General features: G+C 62.3%; 1 protein-coding gene across 3 annotated transcripts in view; it reads right to left on the bottom strand.

Annotated features, from left to right (window-relative positions):
• Window positions 1-21,497, bottom strand: part of CORO7 (coronin 7) — a 34,666-nt gene extending 13,169 nt beyond the window's left edge. Inside the window, exons 1-9 of one of the 3 annotated variants that reach the window (XM_062503416.1) lie at window positions 21,384-21,497; window positions 18,294-18,390; window positions 17,973-18,047; window positions 16,507-16,577; window positions 15,968-16,151; window positions 15,273-15,349; window positions 14,059-14,109; window positions 6,383-6,469; window positions 6,053-6,135 (exon numbers count right to left, since the gene is read on the bottom strand). In XM_062503416.1, the coding sequence (XP_062359400.1) occupies window positions 6,053-6,135; window positions 6,383-6,469; window positions 14,059-14,109; window positions 15,273-15,349; window positions 15,968-16,151; window positions 16,507-16,577; window positions 17,973-18,047; window positions 18,294-18,390; window positions 21,384-21,443 (785 nt within the window). In that variant the 5' untranslated portion in view covers window positions 21,444-21,497. Of the gene's footprint in view, window positions 1-6,052; window positions 6,136-6,382; window positions 6,470-6,897; window positions 6,981-14,058; window positions 14,110-15,272; window positions 15,350-15,967; window positions 16,152-16,506; window positions 16,578-17,972; window positions 18,048-18,293; window positions 18,391-21,383 lie in introns of those variants that run through there. The other 2 variants (XM_062503417.1, XM_062503418.1) reach the window with 2 other exon arrangements.
• Between the last annotated feature and the right edge of the window lie 531 nt (window positions 21,498-22,028).

Genomic DNA, 22,028 nt, shown 5'->3' with positions numbered 1-22,028 from the left:
AGGCTGAGGGATGCCCACGTGCTGGTAACAAGGGTCCTTCAGTGGAGCATGGCCCATGACTCGACTCCCCGGAAGCTGATGTGAGCAATATGGCCTGGCCGAGGTGCTGGGACCCTCGGGATCCCCCGGGCCAAAGGAAGTGCCGAGCAGGCAAACCGGGAATTGAAGCTTTAAGAACTCAGAGAGAATATTTATACACCATTATTTCCCATTTCTTCTGGGAAAACTTTTTTTAGTACAGGTTTGTGTACATCTCTTTTGTAAGGCAGATCAGAAGGGTGTCTTTTTGTAAAAAAAAAAAAAAAACAACAAAAAACCCAAACCAAAATAATTAAAATAACAACAACGAAAAGTTCTGTGCAGCCCTGAACACCTCGGCATGCAGTGCCAGTCACAGGCAGGGGTGTGGGCAGCGCGGCGTGTCCCCTGCAGAGGAGCGGGAAGGTCAGCCGTGTCCTCCCGTTGTCGTTGGCGAGCGCCGGGATGAGTCAGGGCAAGAGAGGAGGGAGTTTTCCCGACTCTGGGCGTTTTTACCCCTAGGGCGCTGCCCCCCACCTCGGGCGCTGAGGAGGTGTTCCCAAAACAGAGGCCACGGGGTTCAAATCAGCCCCTGCCCTGCGCATCATCCAGCCTTACTTCATCCCTCCCCGCCTGCCAGATGGCTCCGGGGCCAGCTGCGGGACAAACAGCCCAGCCCAACCTCCTGACGTCACCCGCGGCGGCACCGGGACCCCCAAATCGCCCGTGACAAGTGTCAGCCTGCGTGCCCCCCCCCCCCCCCAGAACGGGGGCCGCCGCCAGAACCCCCCGCTGCCCGGCCCCAGGAACAGCCGGTTTTGTGCGCTCGCCCTGGCGGGGTGGGCTGGGAGCCGACGCTCCGTAGGTTCCCGCTGCCAAGTGGTTTCTACTCCAACCCTCTGGTTTTAATCGTTTTCCAATCCTTTATCTTTCGGGCTGGAATTTTCCAGGTTGGGGCCCTGCCCGCCGAGGTATGTTTGATTTGGAGAGAATGAGCACATCGCGGGGCTGAAGCCGAGGGTCACCGCCGTGCCGCTCGGGGCCGGCCGCTCCGCCGCAGGACACGGCCCTGACCCCCCTGCCCCTCGGTGCTGCTCAGCCGGGGCGGGGAGCGGCTCTGGATGCAATTAGGGGTGCGGGGCGTCGGCGGGGCCGTCTGGCGCAGCCCCCCGGCTCCCAGGTGGGCTTCCGGCAGGGCTGGCTCCCATTAGGGCCGGCGCAGCGGCAGGAGGGGCCCCTCGCCGGCGCGGGCGGCTCGCTGCGATGGCCACGCTCGCCCCGCTCAAAGGGCCCATTGTGGTCCTCTCCCCACAGATTTTTCAAATTAACATCCCAAATTCCTCCCAAAATTGCTGCTGTGTAAATATTTTCACTGCGAGCTTTGTATATTTTCCAGCCTCGCGAGGAGGAGAGAAGAAAAGTCCCTGGCGGAGCCGCGGCCTCGCGCCGGGTGCCCCCGGCCGGCCCCGCCACAGCCCCCCGAGCCCGGGCCGGGCCCTGGCGTGTCCCTGCATCGGCACCGGTGTCAGGAGCCCTCCAGCCCCTCCTGGCCCCTCACTTCCCCCCTCCTTTGCTTCCATGATGTGCCCTTCCCCTAACAAAGCCGATTTCCCCGCTTGCAAGTAGCTGGAGGTTTGCAGGGGACCCACTATGCTAAATGTGGGGCTGGGACCTCTTGTCACCTCAGCTGATCCCATTGCTCTGGAGGGGCTTCCAGCAGCTCCAGAGTGAGGGAGATCCAGTGGAGACACCAGGAGGGCAGAAGCAAAGTTGGGGCTCTGCTTTGGCAGGTGCAGCATCCCTGGGACACCCTGAGCCAAGGATTTTGGGGTGCAAGTTGCACAAGGGGGGCAGCAGGGCTGAGTGATGGGGACACTGCAGCCAGGGCAGGGCTTGACCACCACCCACACCCACGTCTGCACCCGGGCAGCCCTGTGGGAGAGCAGCAGTGCCCAAAATGGGACTGTCTAGCCCCTGTGGCTTCCTGAATCCCAGCAAAAAATTCCCCTTGCCACTTCCAGCCCCGTTGTGAGCCAAGAGCCGCTCTGAGCAGCACATCGTGCGGCGCTGCTAATTCCTGTGAGCTGAATCAGCGCTGACTAGGATTGCAAAACCCCCTGAAATGGACCCAAAAAAAAAAATCTCTGTGCGATCCAACAGGGCCGGTAAGCGAGAGCCCCGGCCAGAGCCACCGGCAGGATGGGGACTCGGCGAGGAGCCACAATGGGAGGACCTGCCAGCTTCACCAGGGCAAATCCTGCCTGCACCCTGACATGGCAAGGCTGGAGGGCTCTGGTCTCCCAAAAAATCATCCCAGGTCCCAGTCATGGCCCCACGGAAACCAAAGACAGTTTCCCTGGGTCCCCCATATCTGGAGCAGAGCCCCAAAGGGGTTATGCCTCGGTGCCAGTGGTCTGGATGCCCATTCTCTGGGGGGAGGACAGGTGTGTGCCCATCATCAGACCCCAGTGCTGCCAGGAAGAGCTTTGGAGTTCATCATCTTCCTGGAAAGCTGGGGAGGCCAGGGAGCACCATCTGGCCACCGAGGCTGTGGCTCATCTGGGAGTGATTTGGGTGCTGCCATCCCGCCCCAGCGCTGGGCTATTTTTACCCAGTGGAATTACGGGACAGGCGACATGGGCCCTGTGGTTGCCCCGCCTTAACCCCTTCATGTGGCTGGCCATTAGCCCCATGGGGATGGGTCCCACTGGTGTGACACTTGATGGGGTGGGGTGGCCTCTCCCCTTCCTTGTTTCTGAGGGTGGCAGCCAAGCTGGGGCAGAAAAGTCCTTTTCTCACTGATGGCAAGCACATGTCAACCCATGCACCTCTGGGATCTGCAGGGGGACTGGGACAGGGATGGCCACAGGAAGGGACCTATCCTGCTCAGGGTTCTTCCTGCTGGGGTGGGTTTTTTCAGAGAACCTCAAAACACCTACCATGACCCAAAAGGGCTGCTAAGCCCCAGGGAAAAGTAGTGCAGAGGGTGGCAGGCAGGACAGGAGCAGGACTGGCCACTGAGGCCCCATTGCAGCCAGTGCCTGGGGAGATGTGGCAGGGTGACAGTGGGAGCATGTGCCTCGGTGGGGTTGGGTGCCTTGGTGCTGGGAGGTGCCAGGGCTGCAAGCCTGACCCTGGGAGCTGACTCAGCCACAGCCTTTGGCTGGGGCAGGGGTGGGTGTTAGGGACTGAGCCCCCCTGGGCAGTATCCCCAGGGAACCAACTGGGCCCTTCCATGTCCTGCTTCAGCTCCAGGGGAGCCAAACACCCCCAAACCCCTCCACAAACATCCCACTGTGCCAGCTCCCTGCTACAGCTCTGGCACCTCCCACTCTGTCAGACTTTGCACCGTGAAGGGCGGTGGGGATCCAGCTGTCCCCATCCCTCAGCCCCACCACCATCCTGCCCTGGAGGGACGTGTCCAGTGTTGGAACACGCCACAGGACATGGCTTCCTGGGACCTCTGCTGACCCCGGCATCTCATCCCTACTGATCCAGCCATAGCACCCCAGCCTCCCTGGGGACATTTTCAGGACATGGAAAGAAGTGGTGACGCAAGGAAGCCGCTGTTCTCCTGTCCCCGTGGTAGTGACAGCACTGTCCCCAGGCAATGCTGTACTGGCCACGGGCGTGGGGCAGGGGGGGATCTGCTCCATGACCCCAAGTTGGAGTGGGTAACCCAACCCCCGCTGGTGCTGGTTACAATTTAGGGCAACAATAACCTATTGAGGCCCCTTCCTGGCTCCTGCCCTGCTGCTCCTTGATCTAATTAAAGAGGGCCAGGGGGGACAAAACCCAAGCTGAAGGAACAGCAGGTAGCCAGGGGTGGCACATTGAGGACCAGGATGTGGAGAGGGGCCATGGCCACCCACACCTCTCACCCTCCTGTTCCCTCAGGGTCTGGGCATTGGTGAGGTCAGCTCTTAAGAACGGCCCTGACATGCTCGGGGTGCTTTGAAAATGATCTTTTTGTGGTCAAAAATATCTCACCTGCTCAGGATTTGGGAAAGAGAAGCACCAAAAGGCACATGGTGATGTGAAGGTCCATGGGGCTGGTGCCTCCCACTCTCTGCCCCCTTCCAGGGATGCTGGATAGGGCACAACCAGCCTGAAGGGTTTCATGTTGCTTTGGGCATTGGGGTGAGCACACTGGGGTGACCCCCACTTTGGGGCACGCCATGGCCCTGCTTTGGGGTGCCATGGGGACGCGTGGTGCCGGCTCGGCGGGCGCGGTGGGGATGCGGACTCCCCTTCCTGCCGGCCTGGCGTCAGTAATGAATGGTATGAGTTTCCTGCCCGCCCACTGATTGCTTCCTCAAAGAGCTTCAACGAGCTGCTGCTGCTGCTGCAGCTCCAGCTCCCCACGCCTGCTCACGGCCCGGCCGGCACCGCTGCGCTGCCCAACACATCTCCGTGCCCCACACTGGGCACCCACGGCCACGCCGGAGATCCACAGCCAGCCCCGCTGCTGCTCGGCCATCCCCGGGGGCTGAGTCCCTGTCCCCGAGTCCCTAAGTCTGCCCCAAGCAGATCTGGCGATCTGGTGACCCCAAGACCATCCATCCCCTGCCCTTGCCGCGGCTCCACGGCTCCTGAGTGTCGCGGCGCTGCTCGGGATGACTCTGCAGGAGGGAGAACACGGCCCCCGCCCGGCACCTCCGCCGGGAGCCCGCCCAAATCCCCCTCTGCCATTTGTCATCTCCGCCAGATTTACAGGCGGGAGCGCTTGGGGTTGGAAGCGCGGTGGCCCTGGCGCGGCTGCCTGAAAACAGCACCTCCCCAGCACGGGGGGGATCCTCCGCTCGCCCCCGCCGCCCCCAGCCCCTCTCGGTTGGCCCCGCACGCAGCCGCGGGCCGGCAGGGCCCCGGCGTGACGCGCAGGCAGCGCCCGCCAGCCGCATTCCTGCGCCGATAAACCCGGCAGCCAAAATAACTGCAGCCTGTGCCTGGGGGGCCGAGCACAGCAGCGCCTGCATCCCATTTAGCCCGGCTGGCTCACCCCAGCCCAGCGAGGATTCAGGGTAATTCCCACTGGACTCTCCGCCAAGAGGAATAATGGACCCCAAGGCGTCCCCTTGCAGCAGCCTCAGCCTCCCCTGAGAGCATTCACTGGACACTGATGATGGCTTTTGCTCATTGAACTGGCAAAGCTGGTGAGCAGGAGAGCTGGCAGGAGGGTGCAGCATGCTCAAGTAGCCTCTCCCCCTGCTTCCACCACACCAACATCACCCCACCATGCCCAAACACTCCTCCCCTACTGTCTGTCCTGGCTGCCACCAACACTGGCCTGGAGCTGATAGTGGTGTGGGGGATGCTAACAGGACAACCAAGGGGCTGCCCCAGCATGCTCAGCCCCTCACCAGAGGCCCTGTATTTGCTGCTGACCACCCAGCTTGCCCCAGCATCCTGGCCTGTCATGGAGCCAACCAGGCCAGCTCACTGTGGGAAAGGCCAGGCCAGCTCTAACTGGGGGCTTCCCAGCCTTGGCAGCACCCCACAGATGGAGACAGCTTCACCGTGCCATGACAAGGGGCGCTGACCCCTAACACCACCAAAGCTTCTTTTCCACTTCCCCGAGGGGTGCTCATTGAGCACCAGCCTGGCCATGGCTGGCTGGGCAGCCACCATGTTCCCATGGCACAAAGCACAGCAGGAGGGGGAGGCCAGGGCTGAGCTGCTCCGGTGCTCCAGCTCCCTGCCAAAGGGATTCAATCGCGCAGGCATCTTGTGGTGCTGCTCCAGTGCACAAGGGCACCCAGCCAGCAGCCACCTCAGACACTGTCCCCAGCAGTGCCACCACCCACCACAGCACTACAGAACACCTTTGTGTCCTCACCAGCACTGCCTCTGCCCTCTCATCTCACACAAATGGTGATGGGGATGCGGCTGCATGGTCCCCAGCTTTGCGGCCGAGTGCTGCTGGTTCCAAGAGCTCTCTGCCAGCTCCTGCTCCACCACCACATTTCTGATGGGTCCCTGACCACAGCATTTCCACTGCTCACCCTCCCACCCCATGCTGAGTCCCCATCCCTACCCAGGTGAAGTGTCCAATGCCATGGTGAGCGTCGCCCCGCTGAGCCTTCGTGTGTCCCACAGCTTCACCTCCCGCTCCCGCACCTACAGGGACACAGACACCGTGTCAGTGGGAACTGGGGCTGCCTGGATGGCTCCGTGGTGCCACCGCCTTCACCAGCCACCTTCCACCATCCCAGCAAGGGCCAGGGCACCTGGCGAGGGGATCTTCTGCTTTCATGGGGGACAGGTCACCCAAAAAGCACTTGGGGTGCTTTGGCACAGCAGCCACAGGGGGTAGGGCTGGAACACCCCTGTGGTGCCAGGGCCACCTTCCAGGTGAGGACTGTACCTGGCTGAACCCGACGGAGATGAGGCAATCGCTGGAGCCCATCCAGAGCAGCCGTGAGTCCTTGTTGTTGTCGTGTCCCAGGACACTCTGCAAGGCACAGGAGACAGGGCTGTCAGTATTGCTGCCAGTCATGCTGGACACACTGAGGGGATGTGTGCTTCACCAGCTGTGGTTGTGATCTGCCCCGGGGCAGAGCATGTGGAGCTGGCTTCTGTCTCTGCTGAGAGCTGCCCTGGGGACAGTGCAGTGGGGACAGCCTGCAAACAGTGACAGCCCTGACTCCCCTGCCATGCCAGCGTGGTTGCATTGTGGAGCAGCTGGCCCAGCTCCCAGCAAGGAATGGAGGGTGGGAGCAGGTAATGTGAGTGTGATAGGGCACGGAATGGCTCCTGTGTCCCCAAGGCTCTCCCCACACACAGTCAGGGGTGAGGGGGACAGAGTGCTGCGAGGAAGCTGCTCCAAGCCACAGATGCAAGAGGAGGCTCTGCCATGGCAGTGATGACAGAGGGACTTACTTCCCTGGCTGGATCCCAGGGCTCTTTATCCATGCTGAATCCTGGCTCCTGGAGCTGGATGCCCCGTGTGTGCCCGGATGCTACTGAAACATAGCAAACTGAGCCTGGCCACCTTCACCAGACTGCTCCAATCCCCCACACCCTGCTTCACCTCTCCCCTGGGCTCCCTGTGGGGGTGGGACCGCCAACCCACATCCTGTCCTCATCCTGGTTCTGCTGAGCACGGGAGGGGAAGTGCTTCCACGGGGCTGTCAGCGGGTGATTCCCAGCTCCCATGTGGTCCCCAGATGGGCCCTGCGATTCCCGGCGCCCCAGTGGGAGCCGGCAGCCAGCCCTGGCCCGCGGCACAGGCAGCGCTTGCAGCCCCTCTCTCTCATTGAGGAGCGCCAAGAACTGGCTGCTAAGGAGTTCAGAGCTGGCAGGGAAAGTGGAGGGCTCTGCCAGAGCCAAACCTGGCATGGCGCTTCCAGGACCTCCGCGCGGGACAGGAGCACCAGGCGTGGGGGCAGGAGGGGGTGGGGTGGGCACCGATGATGCCCACGGAGGAGCCATGAGCTGCGTTCCCCTTGGTGCGAGCACTGAGACCACTGGCCACGACCGCACTGTGACCGCCAGCACGGCAGCCAGAGAAGGGCCACGGAGGGGTCACACCTCCCACCTCTCACTGGAGAAGCTCTGCTGGCACAGTATCCAACCCCCAGAGATGCCACTCTTTGGAGAGAGCCAGGGTGGGAGCAGGCGTGCAGTGCTAAGCTTGTCGTGCCCTGGCTCCATCACGCCTGCTGCCTTGCCAGCACAAACACAACTCACTTGGAAGGGGCAGTGCTGGCCAAGCCGAGCCCGGCGCTCCCAGCCGCAGGGCCAGGATGTGGGGCAGGAGGGGCCCGGCCCCCACTGCCAGCACGCTGGCAGTGGACCCAGCACCCGGCAGGGAAAGGACCTGGAGAAGGGAACGTGTCCCAGGATTGGTGCCAAAAGGGATGGAAACTCCAGGAGCTGGGGCCAGCCTGTGCGTCAGCCAGGAGAGCACTTCTGCACCTGAGCCGTGTGGCCGTGGCAGCCACAGCTCAACATCTGCAGATCCCATAACCAGAGGCGCCGGCTCCACAGCCCGGGGTCCCGCGGGTGCCCTGGAGCCCCTGGCGGTGGTGGCAGCCCCGGGGTGGTGGCAGGGCTGGTGGAGGGCAGGGTGCTGCCGCAGTGCTCCCAGCCCCCGGCGTGCCGGCTGCGGTGCAGGGCCATGTTTTCTGCATTAGTTCCATCCCGGTTGAGCTGTACGTATGGCAGCAAGTATGCGGGAGGCTGGGCTGCTCCGTGCTCAGCCTGTGCAGATGTTGCCAGAGGTGAGCGTGCAGACAGCAGCTCCTCTGGTGCAGAGGGTCTTGGCGGGGACGGGGTGGTGTGGCCTGGCACTGAGGATGGACACTGGTGTGGTTCAGCCCCGGGATACCCCTGGGGCTGAGGGTGGACCCCTGGGGCTGGCAGAGTGGGCAGAGACCCTGGCACCCTTCCCAGAGTGATGCTGGAACCCCTGGAGCAGGGAACCAGCCACAACCCAAGGGATGGGCATCCCTCCTGAGCCACTTGTCCCCCCGGCAGGCTGCAAGGAGCCCACCATATCTGGGTCAGCGCACGGGGATCCAAGGAAGCCTACCAGCTCCCTGCCAGTGGCCAGGCAGCCCAGACTCCTCCCGCCCACTGCATGCATCCAGCCCTGCCGGTTTTGGGCAGCCCAAGGTGGGGGAAGCCCGTGCCCTCTCCTCGGAGACAGATCGACTGCCTGGGTAGAGTTTCCAGCACCATCCCTCTCCCAGTCTCAACCCACCCCTCCTGGGCAGGCTGGGGTAAGGTGCTGGTTCCCATGGGGGTCCCCGGCCCTTCTCGCCGTGCAACCCCGGGGGCTGCAGGGGGGCCCAAGGCCGGCGTGTCGGACGCAGCTGTTGGCAGCGATGCGGCGGGGTCGGGGAGCTGGGAACAGCTGCCCACAGGGAGCGGCCGCTTCGGCTCCGCGGCTGCCTGGGAGAGCTGCACACAAAGCCAAGGCTGCTCCGGCTCCCAGGCCATCTCTGTCTCCCCGGGAGCAGTCACCCTGAGCCGGATGCAGGACAGGGAGAGCCGGAGGTGGGAGCCCAGGGCAGAGCCCTGGGGTTGGACAGGCGGGAGGTGGCCGGGGGGGGTAGTCAAAGCTCTGCTCTTGGCTGGCAAGGCTGGGACAGCTCAGTCCTGCCTGTGGCTAACAGCCCATGAGCATGGCTAACAGCCCATGAGCATGGCTAACAGCCCACGGACATCTGATCCCCGTGGGAAGCAATCCCAGCAACGGGATCTGCGTGGGCATAGGAGGCACCAGTGCCAGGCTGAGCTACCCCTTTGCCAGAGGGTGCCAGGGCAGAAGGGTTCTCCCCTGGCACTGTGGGGGACTCTGGGGACAGACACCCATCCTGGGTCCGTGCACATGGGGAAGCCGCTGTTCCTTGCACACCCCACGAGGCTGTGGGCAACAGGAGGAACAGCTTCCCGGGACCCGAAAGGGTTAACCACGCACCGAATCCTCCTCTCCGAACAAGAATGTGAGTTATCTCCTTCCCTTGCCAAATCCCAGTTACTCCAGAGGTAACCAGGAGAACAGAGCAGCCTCTCCCAGGCCAGCCCCACTCCTGGTCTCTTCCCCAAGCTCAAGGGGACCAGGAGCTGTCACCGGCCCCAGGGGAGTGCAGGGATCCCACAGAGCTGCGGGATTGCTCCAGTAGCCATCACACTGCCAGTACTCACCCTGCCCTCTGCCAGGTGTGTGGTGTGTGTGTGTGTCACACTGGGCAGGGAGGACAAGTCCCCTGCTGCCCATGCCATCTCCCCAATCCCACAGGCCAGGGCAGCATTGCTGTGAGGCCCCTGTGCCCTGGGGAACTGGGCACCACCAGGGTCTGTCTCTCCTCCACCACCAGCACCCCTGCTCCATCCAACCCCTCCTGCCCTTGGTGAGGCCAAGGCCATGTCCCAGAGGATGCTGTGGGCCCAGCAAGGGCAGCAAGGTGGGTGGGCTTCCAGTGGGCACAGACATCACAAGGCTGGGATGGGAGAGGAGAGGGCAGGAGAGGGGGACTTGCTGGACAGGGGGGTTGGGCAGGCTGCAGCATCCAGTACCCAGCACACCCACCCGTCCTCTGCTGCCTCTCTCCTCTTCCTGCAGCCACCAGCTCCACAAGCCCTGCTATGATGCCATCAAATCTCAAAACACCTTTGCCCTCTGGAGAGGAGCCTGCTCAGAGTCCCAGGTCAGGCATAGGCTGGGGCTCCTGAAATACCATGAGGAGCCCCCACCCCAGTAATGGAGATGCCAATCTGTGTGGACCTGAACTGGTGATGCTATTCCCAGTGGGAGGGATGGGCACTCAGGCGAGGGTGGGCTGGTGCCACTGAACACCCACATCCCTTGAGATGCCTCTGGCTCATTCCAAATCCTCCTTGACTTCCCCATGTCTGCCATACCAAGCGGCATTCCTGGGAAGGACGGCCGAAGGGGAAGCAGAGCAGAGGAAATATAAACAGTCCCGTGCAGCTACGCTGGGGAACAGAAGCATGAGAGCGCCGAGCGTGTGGTGCTATAAATAGGCTGTCCAGAGTCAGGCCAACTTTTTCATAGCTTCCCACGGTCTCCTTGGGAATGTGGGATGCTGTGGACCTTCCCCCAGCCTGGAGGAAGCCACTGCCGAGGCTGGGAGTCAGGTACCCCCGGGGTGACCCTAGCGTGGGATACCGTGATGATGGGGCAGTGGGAGGAAGGCTGAAGTCTCTCTACGTCCTGATGTGCCTCCCCGATGATGACAAGTGGTCCCCAGCTGGCCCTGGGCTGACAGCTGGATCCTGGGCAGAGGTGATATGTCAGGGTCCTGGCTGTGGCCACAGCCAGACCACCCCAAACCTGGATTTCCACCCCACTACAGCATCACCCTGCCACCATGGCCACGCTGTCTCCCACTGACACAGTTGATGTGGTCCATGGGATGGTAGCCATGGTTTGCGACAGGGGCTGGAGTCCTTCTTCCCCCCAGGACCTTGAGCAGGGCTGGGACAGCACCAGCTGTGCTTGGGCTGTGAGCCCCAGCTACTGCCTATCACTGAATTCTGCCCCAGGCACAGCCCACGAGCCGGGGGGACAAACCCACGGCGGGGACAAACCCCAGGGACATTGTCCCAGCTGTCCCCGGGTGCCCTCAGCCCCGGCCCCGCTCATTAGCATCGCTCATTAGGACGTGAACGGGGAGTGAGCGTGCTGGCCCGGTGCGCGGCCGTTCCCTCGCCCCCGGCCCTGCCCAAACGCCGGCGGAGGAAGTTTCTCGTGAGAACAGAGCCGGCTCCTCTCCATCCCACACCGGCCGTGCTCAGCGGCTTCAGCTCCACACGGACGCCGCCTGTCCCCGGCCTGTCCCGGGAGCCAGGTGCTGGCCAGATGCACACACAGCCCCTCGCACCAGCCTGTGCAAGGGGAGCAGGGTGTGATGGGCTCTGTACCCAGGGGAAGGTGGCCGGAGCAGTGGGCAAGCAGAGATGCCACCTCAGTAGCCCACAGCATATCTGAATCACTGCCCTGCACTGTGCAGGTGACCCACCGGAGGCATGAGCTGCATATGGTATGGGTATGGAGATACAGTGCTCAGGCTCCCTGCTCAGCCTTGTGTCCCCTGTCCCACCAAGGACAGGACCCGGGGGGACAAGGGAGGGACCTATGGTGGGGTTTGTACAGGGATTGCAGGAGGGTGAGGGCAGGAACAGCGACACTGAGCCTCGGCAGGGCCACAGCCGCAAGGGAGAGGATGTGACTCGCTTCCATAGGGAGGGTCAAGGCGAAGAGAGTGCCCACCACCCTGTGGGAGGGGAGGACAGGCGGCCCGGGCAGTGTGGCCTTGGGAGGGGATAAGGCAGAGCACAAAACTCGCAGAATTCTTTGGAAGGACAGTGGTGCTTGGAGCTGGACCCAGCCAGCAGCGGGAGCATGGCTACATGGGGCAGCAAGGCAGGACCCAGGGCAGCCCTGGCATCTCCACTGCCAGTTTAGGGCACAGAGCAGCAAGAGTGTGAGCACAGCCCTGATGCTCACAAAGGGGCTGCAGCAAAGGGATGGGGATCCAGCAGGATGAGGCCACTGCTCTCTCAAGGGAAATCATGGCCCTGGGTACATACCAGGCACCCCACGGGGTCAGCCAGACCTCGGCCACGCTGCGTCACACATGTCTGCCCGCTGCTGGGATATGCTCAAAATAGCTGCCATGGGTGTAGCTGGGAATGGGGGGTCAGGCCCTGGCAGGGACATGGCCACAGGGTGTGGGCAGCCTGACAATCACCCTCCTTGTCATCCACCCTTGGTCCCCAGCCTTATGGGGGCCACATCCATGGTACCTGAGAGCACCACCAGGTATTAGGAGAAGCGACCTCTCCTCTCCGAGCTTCTTATTTTAACTCCTCCTCATTCTTTTCCTCTGCTCTAAACAAAGGAATGTTTAATGAGGCAGGCTTGGCAAATTAAGAAATCCAGCCGGAGGAGCAGCCTGGGGCCAGCTCTTGGCTCCACAGAGGGATCAGGGTGAGCCGGCAGCAGGACCCTGTGCAGTGCTGTGAGTAAACCCAGCCCACGGTGCTACAGGGGCCAGCACAGCTGGGAAACCCATCCTGCAGCTCACCTCTACAAAAAAAACAGGCAACTTCAAAGTCAGGAGCCTGTGAGGTGCTGGCACTGCATGGCGGCCCCGGCATCACCCGGCTCTGTGACCACACTGGCCCGGGGGAAAAGGAGACTTTCCAATGAACCCAGTCCTCCAAAGATAGGGAAAAAAGAGAAGAACAAAACCCGGGAGCATTATTCCTTTTGGCTAAGCAAGCCCTGCGCAAACTTCCAGAGGATTTATGGCATTTTAAAGTTTTCCCCTTCAGCAGAGCACTTCTCCAAGACTAAACATCTCCATCCATTGCGAGCCGGCCGGGGCAGGGCTGCAGCAGTGAAGGTGCATATTTCTCTTGGCAAACACGGAGCACTGGCCCCGGGCTGGATCAGACAGCAGTGGAGGGAAGTGAACTGCCTGCTTTGAACAGCCACCATCATTCACACGTTATTTTTAATAGCTCAGCGAGACAGAGTCCACCCTCCCCAGGAGACTTGGCTCGAGCCCATTGCACTCACAGCTCTGCCATCAGACAAGCCGACAGGTCTGGCAGGGGGAGAAGGGGGGCTAGGAGGGGAGGGGAGCACTGAGGCCAGTGGTGGATAAATTTTGGAGTAGAGAATGGGATCTTCCAGCCATGCTGAGTAGCAACTGGAGCAGGACAGGATTGCTGTGGCCACTGGAGTGCTGAGAGCACTTCGCCCTGGCTCGTCTGCACGTGTCACCACTGGGTTTGTGTTTATTTTTTGTGGTAGGGTGTTTATAAGGCTGCCTGAAGGGTCAGGGCATCATTTGTACTGCACGAAGCAACCAGGGGTCTTTGGGGAGCTCAGCACCTGGGTTATGTGCAGGAGCAGGTGGGCACTCCTGATGCAGCACTGGAGCTCTGGCTCCCTTTCATCAGTGCCTGGGGTTACCACTGTGCCCATAGGCCACTGGCTTCTTGAGCCCACAGGCAGCAGGAGATCCACCATGAATGACAGAGTCCACTGCAGCTATCTCACCCTGCTCTCCACTGCATCCCTGCTTTCCCAAAGGCTTCCAGCCTCTTCTGCAGCCAGAGCCCCCAAGCCACAGGAAACCTTTAATAAGAGGCTGTTTGAACTTGATGTCAAGGCTTAAATTCTCTACTTATTTCCTAATCACTGTTATTTGCTGAGTTGTGCGGATCTGGCCGCCCAGCCCTTGCCCTCAGCAGATCCTCACCCCCAAGAGCCTTTGGTCCAGCTCCCACATGGCAGGGCAGAGCCCAGAGCCCTCACACCCATAGGGCTCGCCTGGCATATGCCACTGCACTGGGGGTGCTCCCTGACCTGGTGGCAGGGCAGGGGCCCCCCTGACAAACCCCACCTGGGCTAAGGGGACAGCCCTATTCCCCCTGCCCTCAGCTCCTCGCCCCTCCCAACCCCAGCCAGGGCTGGGAGGGTTTGGGGGACCAAAGCTCATCCCCTGCAGACAACAGGCTGGGCAGGGCTGCCTGCAGCACATCCAGAGGGGACAGTACCTGGGAGGCAGCTGGGCCTGCTCGGGGGTCAAAGATCCGCAGTTTCTTGTCCTGGTGAGATAAAAGAAAACAGAGGAGGGTTAAGGACCTTGGGGCCAGCAGGATGTCAGGATGCATTAGGCAGAAGGCTGGAGTGGGCAGCCCTCCCCTTTCTGCCTGTCACTCTCCTGTCTGCAGTGCCTACCCCTATGGATGGCTTGCACTGTGTCCTCCCACGTCGTGGGTAGGGGGGCATCCCCAGAGCCTCACCAGGACCCAAACACCCTCAAAACTGCTCCCAGAAAAGGAGGGGGACTTCAAAGTAGGGCCAGGGCTGGGGCCTGACCCTCAGATGCCATCCTGACAGTGCTGCAGGGGAACGAGCCCTTTCCTGCCTGGCACCCCTCTGCCAAATGGGACATGGGACCCCCTCCGGCAAGGCTGGCAGGGCACAGAGGCAGCAAGGGGGTGCCCAGGTGCCAGCCCTACTGCCAGGGTGGCGTATGGGGAGCACGCCAGAGCCACACGGCACAGGGGTTGATCTGCACTTCAGCCGGCACAGCTTGGGCTTGTACACGCTGAGCCCAGCTGGCACGCTGGGCACGGCGCTCCATCCATGAGCTGGGACTCCGGCTCATCCCGCAGCCTGGTTCTGCGCGCTGGGCCGGGCTCCGGGCTCCCCCCGGCACGCACCGCGGGGCTCCCCCCCGCGAACCCTTCGCTGTCCCTCGGAGCGGGCTGCCCTCCCAGCCTGGGGCTGGGTGCTCAGAGCTGGTTGCCGAGCCTCCGAGCACGGCCAGGGGGGCTCGTGGCTTGCACGCTCCCCTTGCACACTCCTTTGCCTCGCCCGCCGGGTGCGGCCCCCGCGCGTTCCCGGCGCGTCCCGCAGCGAGCGGCCGGCGCCATCTAGTGCTGCTCCCTGCGCGCCTCCCCACGGCTCGCGGACCGCTCCTGCCCTTTTCCACCCCAAAACTTCCCGTCCCTCCACGCTACCCATGCCTGGAAGTGTTCCAGGCCAGACTGGATGGAGCTCTGAGCACCCCGGGCTAAGGGAAGGTGTCCCTGCCCGCGACAGGGGGTGGAACCAGAGGAGCTTTAAGGTCCTTTCCAACCCGAACTATTCTGGGATTCTGTGAAAAGGATCAGGGTGCACCCAGGATCAGGGTGCATCCAGCAGCTGGCAGAGAGCCCATTCATGCCGTGCCACAGCGAGGTCACCCCTGGGCACTGCTCACCTTGCAGGAGGTGCCGAGGAGGTGGCCATCCCGCTTCCAGGTCAGGCTCTGCAGCTGGTCCCCATGGGAATCCAGGACTGCGGGGATAAAGCAGGGTCAGGGCCAGGATCAAGCAGGGTCCCTCCTGCAGACAGGGCAGGAACCATCACTATCCCACCCGAATACTTCCCAGGAGAAATGATGTGGCCTTTCCAATGGGCTGGTGGCAGCCAGGACCCAGTGGAAGACTGTGCAGGGGGCATTCCTGTACTGCTGGCAGCTGGATAAAAAGAGCAGGAAAACCCAGGCCTATGCTGCCACCCATCTCCTCTCCCCCTCAAGGTGGCAGAGGTCTGAGCAAGGCTGCTCAGTAACCACCGACATTTACCCATACCCATGCAGAGAGAGGGACCTGTCACACAGGGGATCCCCAGCAGAGCTCCAGTGGACACCTTGGGCAGTACTGCAGTGTTTCACACCCCTGCATCAGAGTCTAGAGGAACACAGGCACAAGGTGCTGTGGTGCTCTGCCCAAAGAGCCACCTGAGCTGCCTGTTTGGTGACACTAAGGTCAGGCCTCTAGCCCAGGCACTGGCACAGTGAGACACACGGTGAGACACATGGAGAGTGGTGAAACACATGGGGAGACACACAGTGACACACGGGCAGACACATGAGGGAGGACACGTGTCATGGGCAGTCACAGCCCTGCCTACCTGTCAGGGGCTGCCGCTGCCCCAGGTCCCACACAGTGACTCTCTTCCCCGCGCTGCTGGCCAGGACAGCATCCGCCGTGGGGTGGAACTGCAGCGTGTCCACTGGGGCCCCCCCGGGCCCCAGGGTCAGCCCCGCGCCACCAGGAATGTCCTGGCCACTCTCAGGCAGGCGCCACACCTTCACCTGCAGCCCCAGGAGAGGAGGGTGGTCAGTCCCAGGGCAGGTGAGCAGGACCCAGCTGGGCACTGGCAGTGTTCCACCTGGGCTCGCTGCTTTCCCAGGCTTTGGTCCCTGAGGCCCCTGAGGATTCCCAGGTGATGCCTCATTGCAGCTCTGCGGGATTAGGACCCAGATGGGAGGTGGCTGATCCTTGACCATCTGCTCTGTCCCTCTGAGGATGTCCCACTCTGCTCTCCCCAGGCTGGATCCTCCATCCCATGCTCCTCTTACTCCCATCACCCCAGTTCTGCAGTGAAACCCAGAGACAGGCTGGGGGTCACAAAGTGTCCCCTTGGGACCCCCGTCACAGAGCACTCACCGTCTCATCAGCAGAGCCCGTGGCTAGCAGGAGCTGATCAAAGGGTGAGAAGTCAAAGTCTGTGACCACATCTGGAAGCAGAAGGGCAGAAGTTTGTCCCCATCTTCCCCTGCAGACAGCGTGTCTGCTCCTTTGCTCTTCCCAGCTTGACTCCTTCCCTACGCATACAGCAGTGGGGTGCAGATTCAGCCCCATCGAGGTGTTTTGGAACAGCTCAGCTTTGTTGTGAGTGCCTGAGCCCCTCTGCTCTGTCCTCAGGGACTTGCACCCCTTTGGCAGGGATAGGAACCCTGGAGGGAACATCCCCCGTCTGATCCACGGACTGACACCCCCACAAGGCGCATGGAGCAGCATGGACAGCACCAGGGTGTCTGTGCCACGTCCTGCTGGAGCCATGCTGGTGACAAGGCTCCCTTTGTAACATCCTGGGCCAGCATGCCAGTGGCAGGGATGCTCCCCGTGGCAGGGCCCGGCGGGAGGAAGGCTGGCACCAGCAGCAGCAGCCCCTCGGATGCATTTGGCATGCTCAGAAAAGTAGGTCACTGTGTACTTTTCCGCTTCCAGGAGACAGGCCCCGGAGGCATGAAGAGCAGGCAGCTTGCTCGGCTGCATCCACCCGGGAGGAGAGAAAATCCATTCCCTGCCACGGAGGCGTTGCTCTGGCACAGCCGGCTTCAAAGGACTCCTGCTGATCCCATTAGGAAGCCGTGGAGGTAGTACTGGATCCTGTGCACCCCTCTGGCACTCCCCAGGGAGCAGAAGAACTCACTGCCTGCTTTTCCAACCAGAGGAAGCTCCTGCTGCCAGGGGCTGAGGTGGTGCAGTCTGGGCACTCTGTGCAGCCCTGCAGCTGTGCCAGGGCACACTCACAGGGAGGTGGTGCTGGAACCAGCTCCCATCTTGCTGCTCCCGTCTAATTTTGGGGAAATGGGTAGTCAGTGCCCCTCAGGCTGCCACTCCAATGTCAGGAGAGGGGCACCCTGAGGTGGGCACCACCACTCCCTGTGCCTGGGCAGGGCAGAGCCCTGCTTCTCTGCCAGCAGCGATGCTGCCGCTGCCTCTTCCCTGCCACACTCACTCTGCCCACATCAGAGCTGCTGGTCCAGCCTGTTCCTCCTGCCACTGGAGCCAGGGTGATGTCAGCTGCAGCCTGGCACTGGGAATTTCAGGGTGTGCTACGAGTAAGGTGGAAAGGCTGTGCTAGAAAGGTGTGAGGAAGAGCTACATGTTCGGGCCTCACTTCAGCCTGAGAGATGACAGAACATGGATTGATTCCAGCCTGGCAGACCCTCCTCCTGGTGTCACCCTGCCCATGGGTGGTGGTCCCTGGCAGATCCCCCCATCTCTTGCCTGGCAGACAGCCCACCACAGCCCGCCAGGCTTGGACTCAGCACCTGAGATCCCCACACAGCCCACGTGGGGCCGACACGTCCTGGTGGAGGTGAACAGTAGCACCTGACACCCACCTGAGTGGCAGCAGAGCTGAGATATGGTCCTCTTGCCCCCATCCTCACACTCCAGTGGCACAATGCCCAGCACACCTGCAGGAGAGGGCATAGGAGCACGTCAGGAATCCCCCCAGCCTGGGACACCCAGGGGCACCCAGCTCTGCAGTGCAAGCCAAAAGGCGTGGGACTGTCAGCACTTTTTGGAGATCTCAGGGAAAGCCTCCTCCACTCAGCCTGGTGCCTCTGGGGTCTGGGGACTGACCCACCACCCAGCCCCACAGGGACCCCGGGACAAATCCATCCCCTCCCCAAGCAGTGCTGGGGACCCTTGTGCCTCACCGGCCGCCTCGGCGTTGAAAGCGATCCAGAGGCAGCTGGCCTTCACATGGTTCCCACAGGATGTGACAGAGCCTGCTCGGATACCACTGATCCAGGCCTGGCATGGAGAGGGAAAAACCATGTCAGGGGCTGTCGTGTTCTGGCAGGGCCCGGAGCATGGCTGGAGGACCATTGGCACAGCATGGCTAGAGACCCTCAGCCCCAGAGGAGCTCACGTGCTGATGGAGAGCTGGAGACTGCCGACACCAACGGGATTATCCCATGTTCTAGTGTGTCCCAAGGTAATGTAGGTGTTCATGCTCCTGTCACAAAGCACAGCCCCTCACTGGGGCTGGAGGGTAGGACACTGGAGCATCCCAGGTCTCCATGCTGCCTCTCCCCCAGACTGGCCCATCTCTGGGCTGTCCCACCGTGCAAAGTGCTCAGAGGTCTTTGCAGTAAACTGGTGCCAGAGAATCTGGACGGGACAAAAGCTCTTGGGCTGTGAAGCACCACAGGGTCAAGCTGTGGCTGACTGAGGCCAACAAACACCTCCAGCAGCACACTTCCCACATGGACACACAGCCAAGGAGCTGCATTACAGCTCCGAAAGCAAACTCCCACTCTGCAGTGTTTCCCAGGACTGAGCACTGCACTCGTGGGGCCCTGGGACACCCTCCATCAGCCAGACCCACTCCAGGCGACACAGACACCCCACTTCAAGAAGCTAACAGGGACATGAGCTCCCTGGCACACCCAGGGCCAAGTCCAACCCTTGACAGTTGCAATGACTGGTATTTCATGGTTGGCACCAGGCCTGTGTCCCCACAGCAGCTCTAAGAGTTGCAGCGGGTGTCCAGAGCAGTGGGTACCCCACAAACTGGACAGATACCCAGGTAGGGAAGAGAAACCCCGAGCCCCAGGTTTCCTCTCCTTGCACAACTTCCGTTTGAGGCCTGACAGGGAGCAGTGGTTCCTGCAGCACTTCCTCCCCTCACAGCTCGGTGCAGACCTGTTAACCCTTCTCCTGCCAAAGGCAGGTTCCTGTCCCCACACCCAGCAGGTAGGCAGGAGGTTGCAGTGGGGATGGGGAACAGGTCGGGAGCATGAGCAGGACCCTGGAATAAGGGCCCCACTATCTGCATCCTATCACCCTGCACTGGGCCCTCAGTGAGGGGGACATCAATCACATCTGGTCCCCAGCACCCAGGGGTGCCATACAGGAGCCCTGCAGTGTGGTTTCACAGAGCTGCTCCATCCTGATCCCACAATTTCCCCACACACCAGAGGGTGGCAGCCGTGAAGGAAATGATCCTTCCTACAGCGTGCCAGCATGACCAGGAAAGCACATGAAACCATCCTGGCTACATCCCTAGAACAAACTGTGAGCTTTCAAGGGCTGTCTGCCAGCAGAGCCCTGCAGATGCTGCCTGAAGAGAAGACTCAGATGTGATCCCTAATGTTTGCACTGTGCTTCCTGATCAAGCCAGGTCGGGTGTCTGCTTGTGCCTCCATAAACAGGTGCTTGGCTGGGGACAGAACAGAGCTTCCCGCTGTGACACCTGAGATGGGTTTGGTGACAAGACTTCCTTCTGCATCTCCTGCCCTACGGGGAGTGCGTGGCCTCACTTCCAAGGATATGTTTCTTGCCTGAATGGGAAAAGCCTTTTGGAAAGGCCACCTTGCACAGATCCCTCCCTGCACACAGGGAGAGCATGCTGTCCCTCGGAGCTCCCTCACCATGGAACAAACGCCAGGGCAGCAGTGATGGGATGTCCCTGCCTAGAGGATGCCATGTCCTGCACAGCCAGGTGTCCCAACACCCACGTCCCACAGGCATGCACACTCCCCACTGCCAGTGACTCATCTGAAAGCTGGGATTCACAGCCAAACTTTCATCCAGCTGAGATTTCAATGACCTGACATCTGCTCCGCAACACACCGAGGCTCGGCTCGCATGCCATGGCCATGGGGCACTATGTCCCCTCCCACTGCTGAAGCTCAGAGGATGCTTGCTGGATTTGCAGAGGCATGTGAGCACAGGCCATGCTGGCTGGGTGCAAGGACAGCTTGGCTGGGAAGTTACAGAGAAAGAGTGTGTGTACACCCAAGGGCTGGGAGCAGCAGCAGCCTCGCTCATGGTGCTGAGGAAGTGCTGGGTGAAGGGTGCCCAGCTAAGGGAGTCCCCGGAAGGGCTGTGTGTCCTGGTAACGCTCCCCGATGTGACTCACCCAGCTCTGACCCTGCATCTCTGCCCCTGCCCTGCCAAATCTGTAGGGACAGGCACCTGGGAGACTGCCTCTGTGGTTTGGAGCACAGCAGAGCAGGGCTACCCACTGCCAACACTGTGCCAGGATGGATTGTGATGCTTGGCATGATTTGGGCTGGTTATTCGTGGAGGAGAGGCCAGAGCTGGGCACCACATGGCTCTGTGCTGCCCAGTGACACCCCCAGAGCTGCCTGGCCCCAGCAGTGCTGAGCTCCACGGCTCATGGCCAGGGTGATGGAGCTCAGCAGTATCCCGTGGGGCTCAGCACTTCCTCCATGCCTGCGGAAGCGGGGTGGCAGAGCGGGGTGGCAGGAGCAAGGCCCAACATTTCACACTCAGTGCGTGGTTCCCTGGCTGGCACAGGCCAGGAGGGTGAGAGACCGAGCGGCAGCGGGCAGCAAGAACCGGGGATGCACCGCCCGTGCCAGCCGTGCCCAGGGGCAGGCGGGGAGCAGCCACCACGGGACGAGTCCCCCATACCAGCCGCTGCCGGCCGGGGGGGCTGCACCGGCCCAGGAGAGGGCTCGAGTTCCCCACCAGCCCCACCTGCGGAGCGCCTCGGGGCCGGGATCCTCCCGGGATGGGCAGCAGCGGGTGCCAAGGAGGAGCCACCCGGACGACGCACCCGCACCGCGGCCGGGGGACCCGGGCACGGTCCCGCGGCACCGGCGATACCACAGCCGCGGAGCCCGGAGCCCGGAGCCGCGCCCTGCCGGTGCCGCGGGGCGGGGCCGATCCTGCCGTGTCCCCGTGCCTGTCCCTGTCCCTGTCCCTGCCCGCCGGCAGCCCCGGCCCCGCCGCCCCCGCGATCTGCCGGTACTGGCGGGTCCCGCAGCGCTCACCTCCCTGCGGGGCAGCCGGGCCTCGGTGTGCCGGAACTTGGACGCCTTGAAGCGGTTCATGGCGCTTCGGTTGTACCGCACCGAGCCGTGCACAGCCCAGCCCAGCCCGGCCCGGCCCGGCCCGGCCCGGTCCTGCCGCTCCGCCCGCCCCGCGGCCCCGCCCCGCCCTGAGCCCCTCCCCAGGGCCAGCCCTCGCCCCACGCGTGTCTCCTGTGTGCTGTGTCCCCGCTGTCACCGTGAGCGGGACACAGACCCGCAGCCCAGGCTGCTCGGAGCCCCACCAGAGCCTCCTGCCCCGGTGACGGAGACACCCCTGGGGTGACTGTCCGGCGGTCCTGGGGATCCCGGCCCCTTCCTTGCCTTCCCCAGAGGCTGGTGGTCACACCCGGCTGTCGCCCAGCTCTCCTGCCACACAGGGGCAGCGGTTCCGTCGGGCTCTGGGCCTGGAGGACAGGGACAGCGGGAGATTTCCAGCGCCGTGGGCTCGGCGTACTCGCTCCCTCCACGGCTTGGCAGCCGGCGGTGAACAGAGACCTTTGTGTACTCACGGCCGCGGGGAAGGGAGGAGGAGGAGGGAGCGCTGGATCTGAGCCCATTGAGCCCTCTGCGCCCGGCTGTGGCGTCACCCACGCCCGGTAGAGGCCA

The sequence above is a fragment of the Cinclus cinclus genome, chromosome 16, assembly GCF_963662255.1.
Source record: "Cinclus cinclus chromosome 16, bCinCin1.1, whole genome shotgun sequence".
In the NCBI taxonomy this organism is placed as follows: Eukaryota; Metazoa; Chordata; class Aves; order Passeriformes; family Cinclidae; genus Cinclus; species Cinclus cinclus.
The sequence above is the reverse complement of the archived record's forward strand: the minus strand, read 5'-3'. Positions and strand labels throughout refer to the sequence as shown.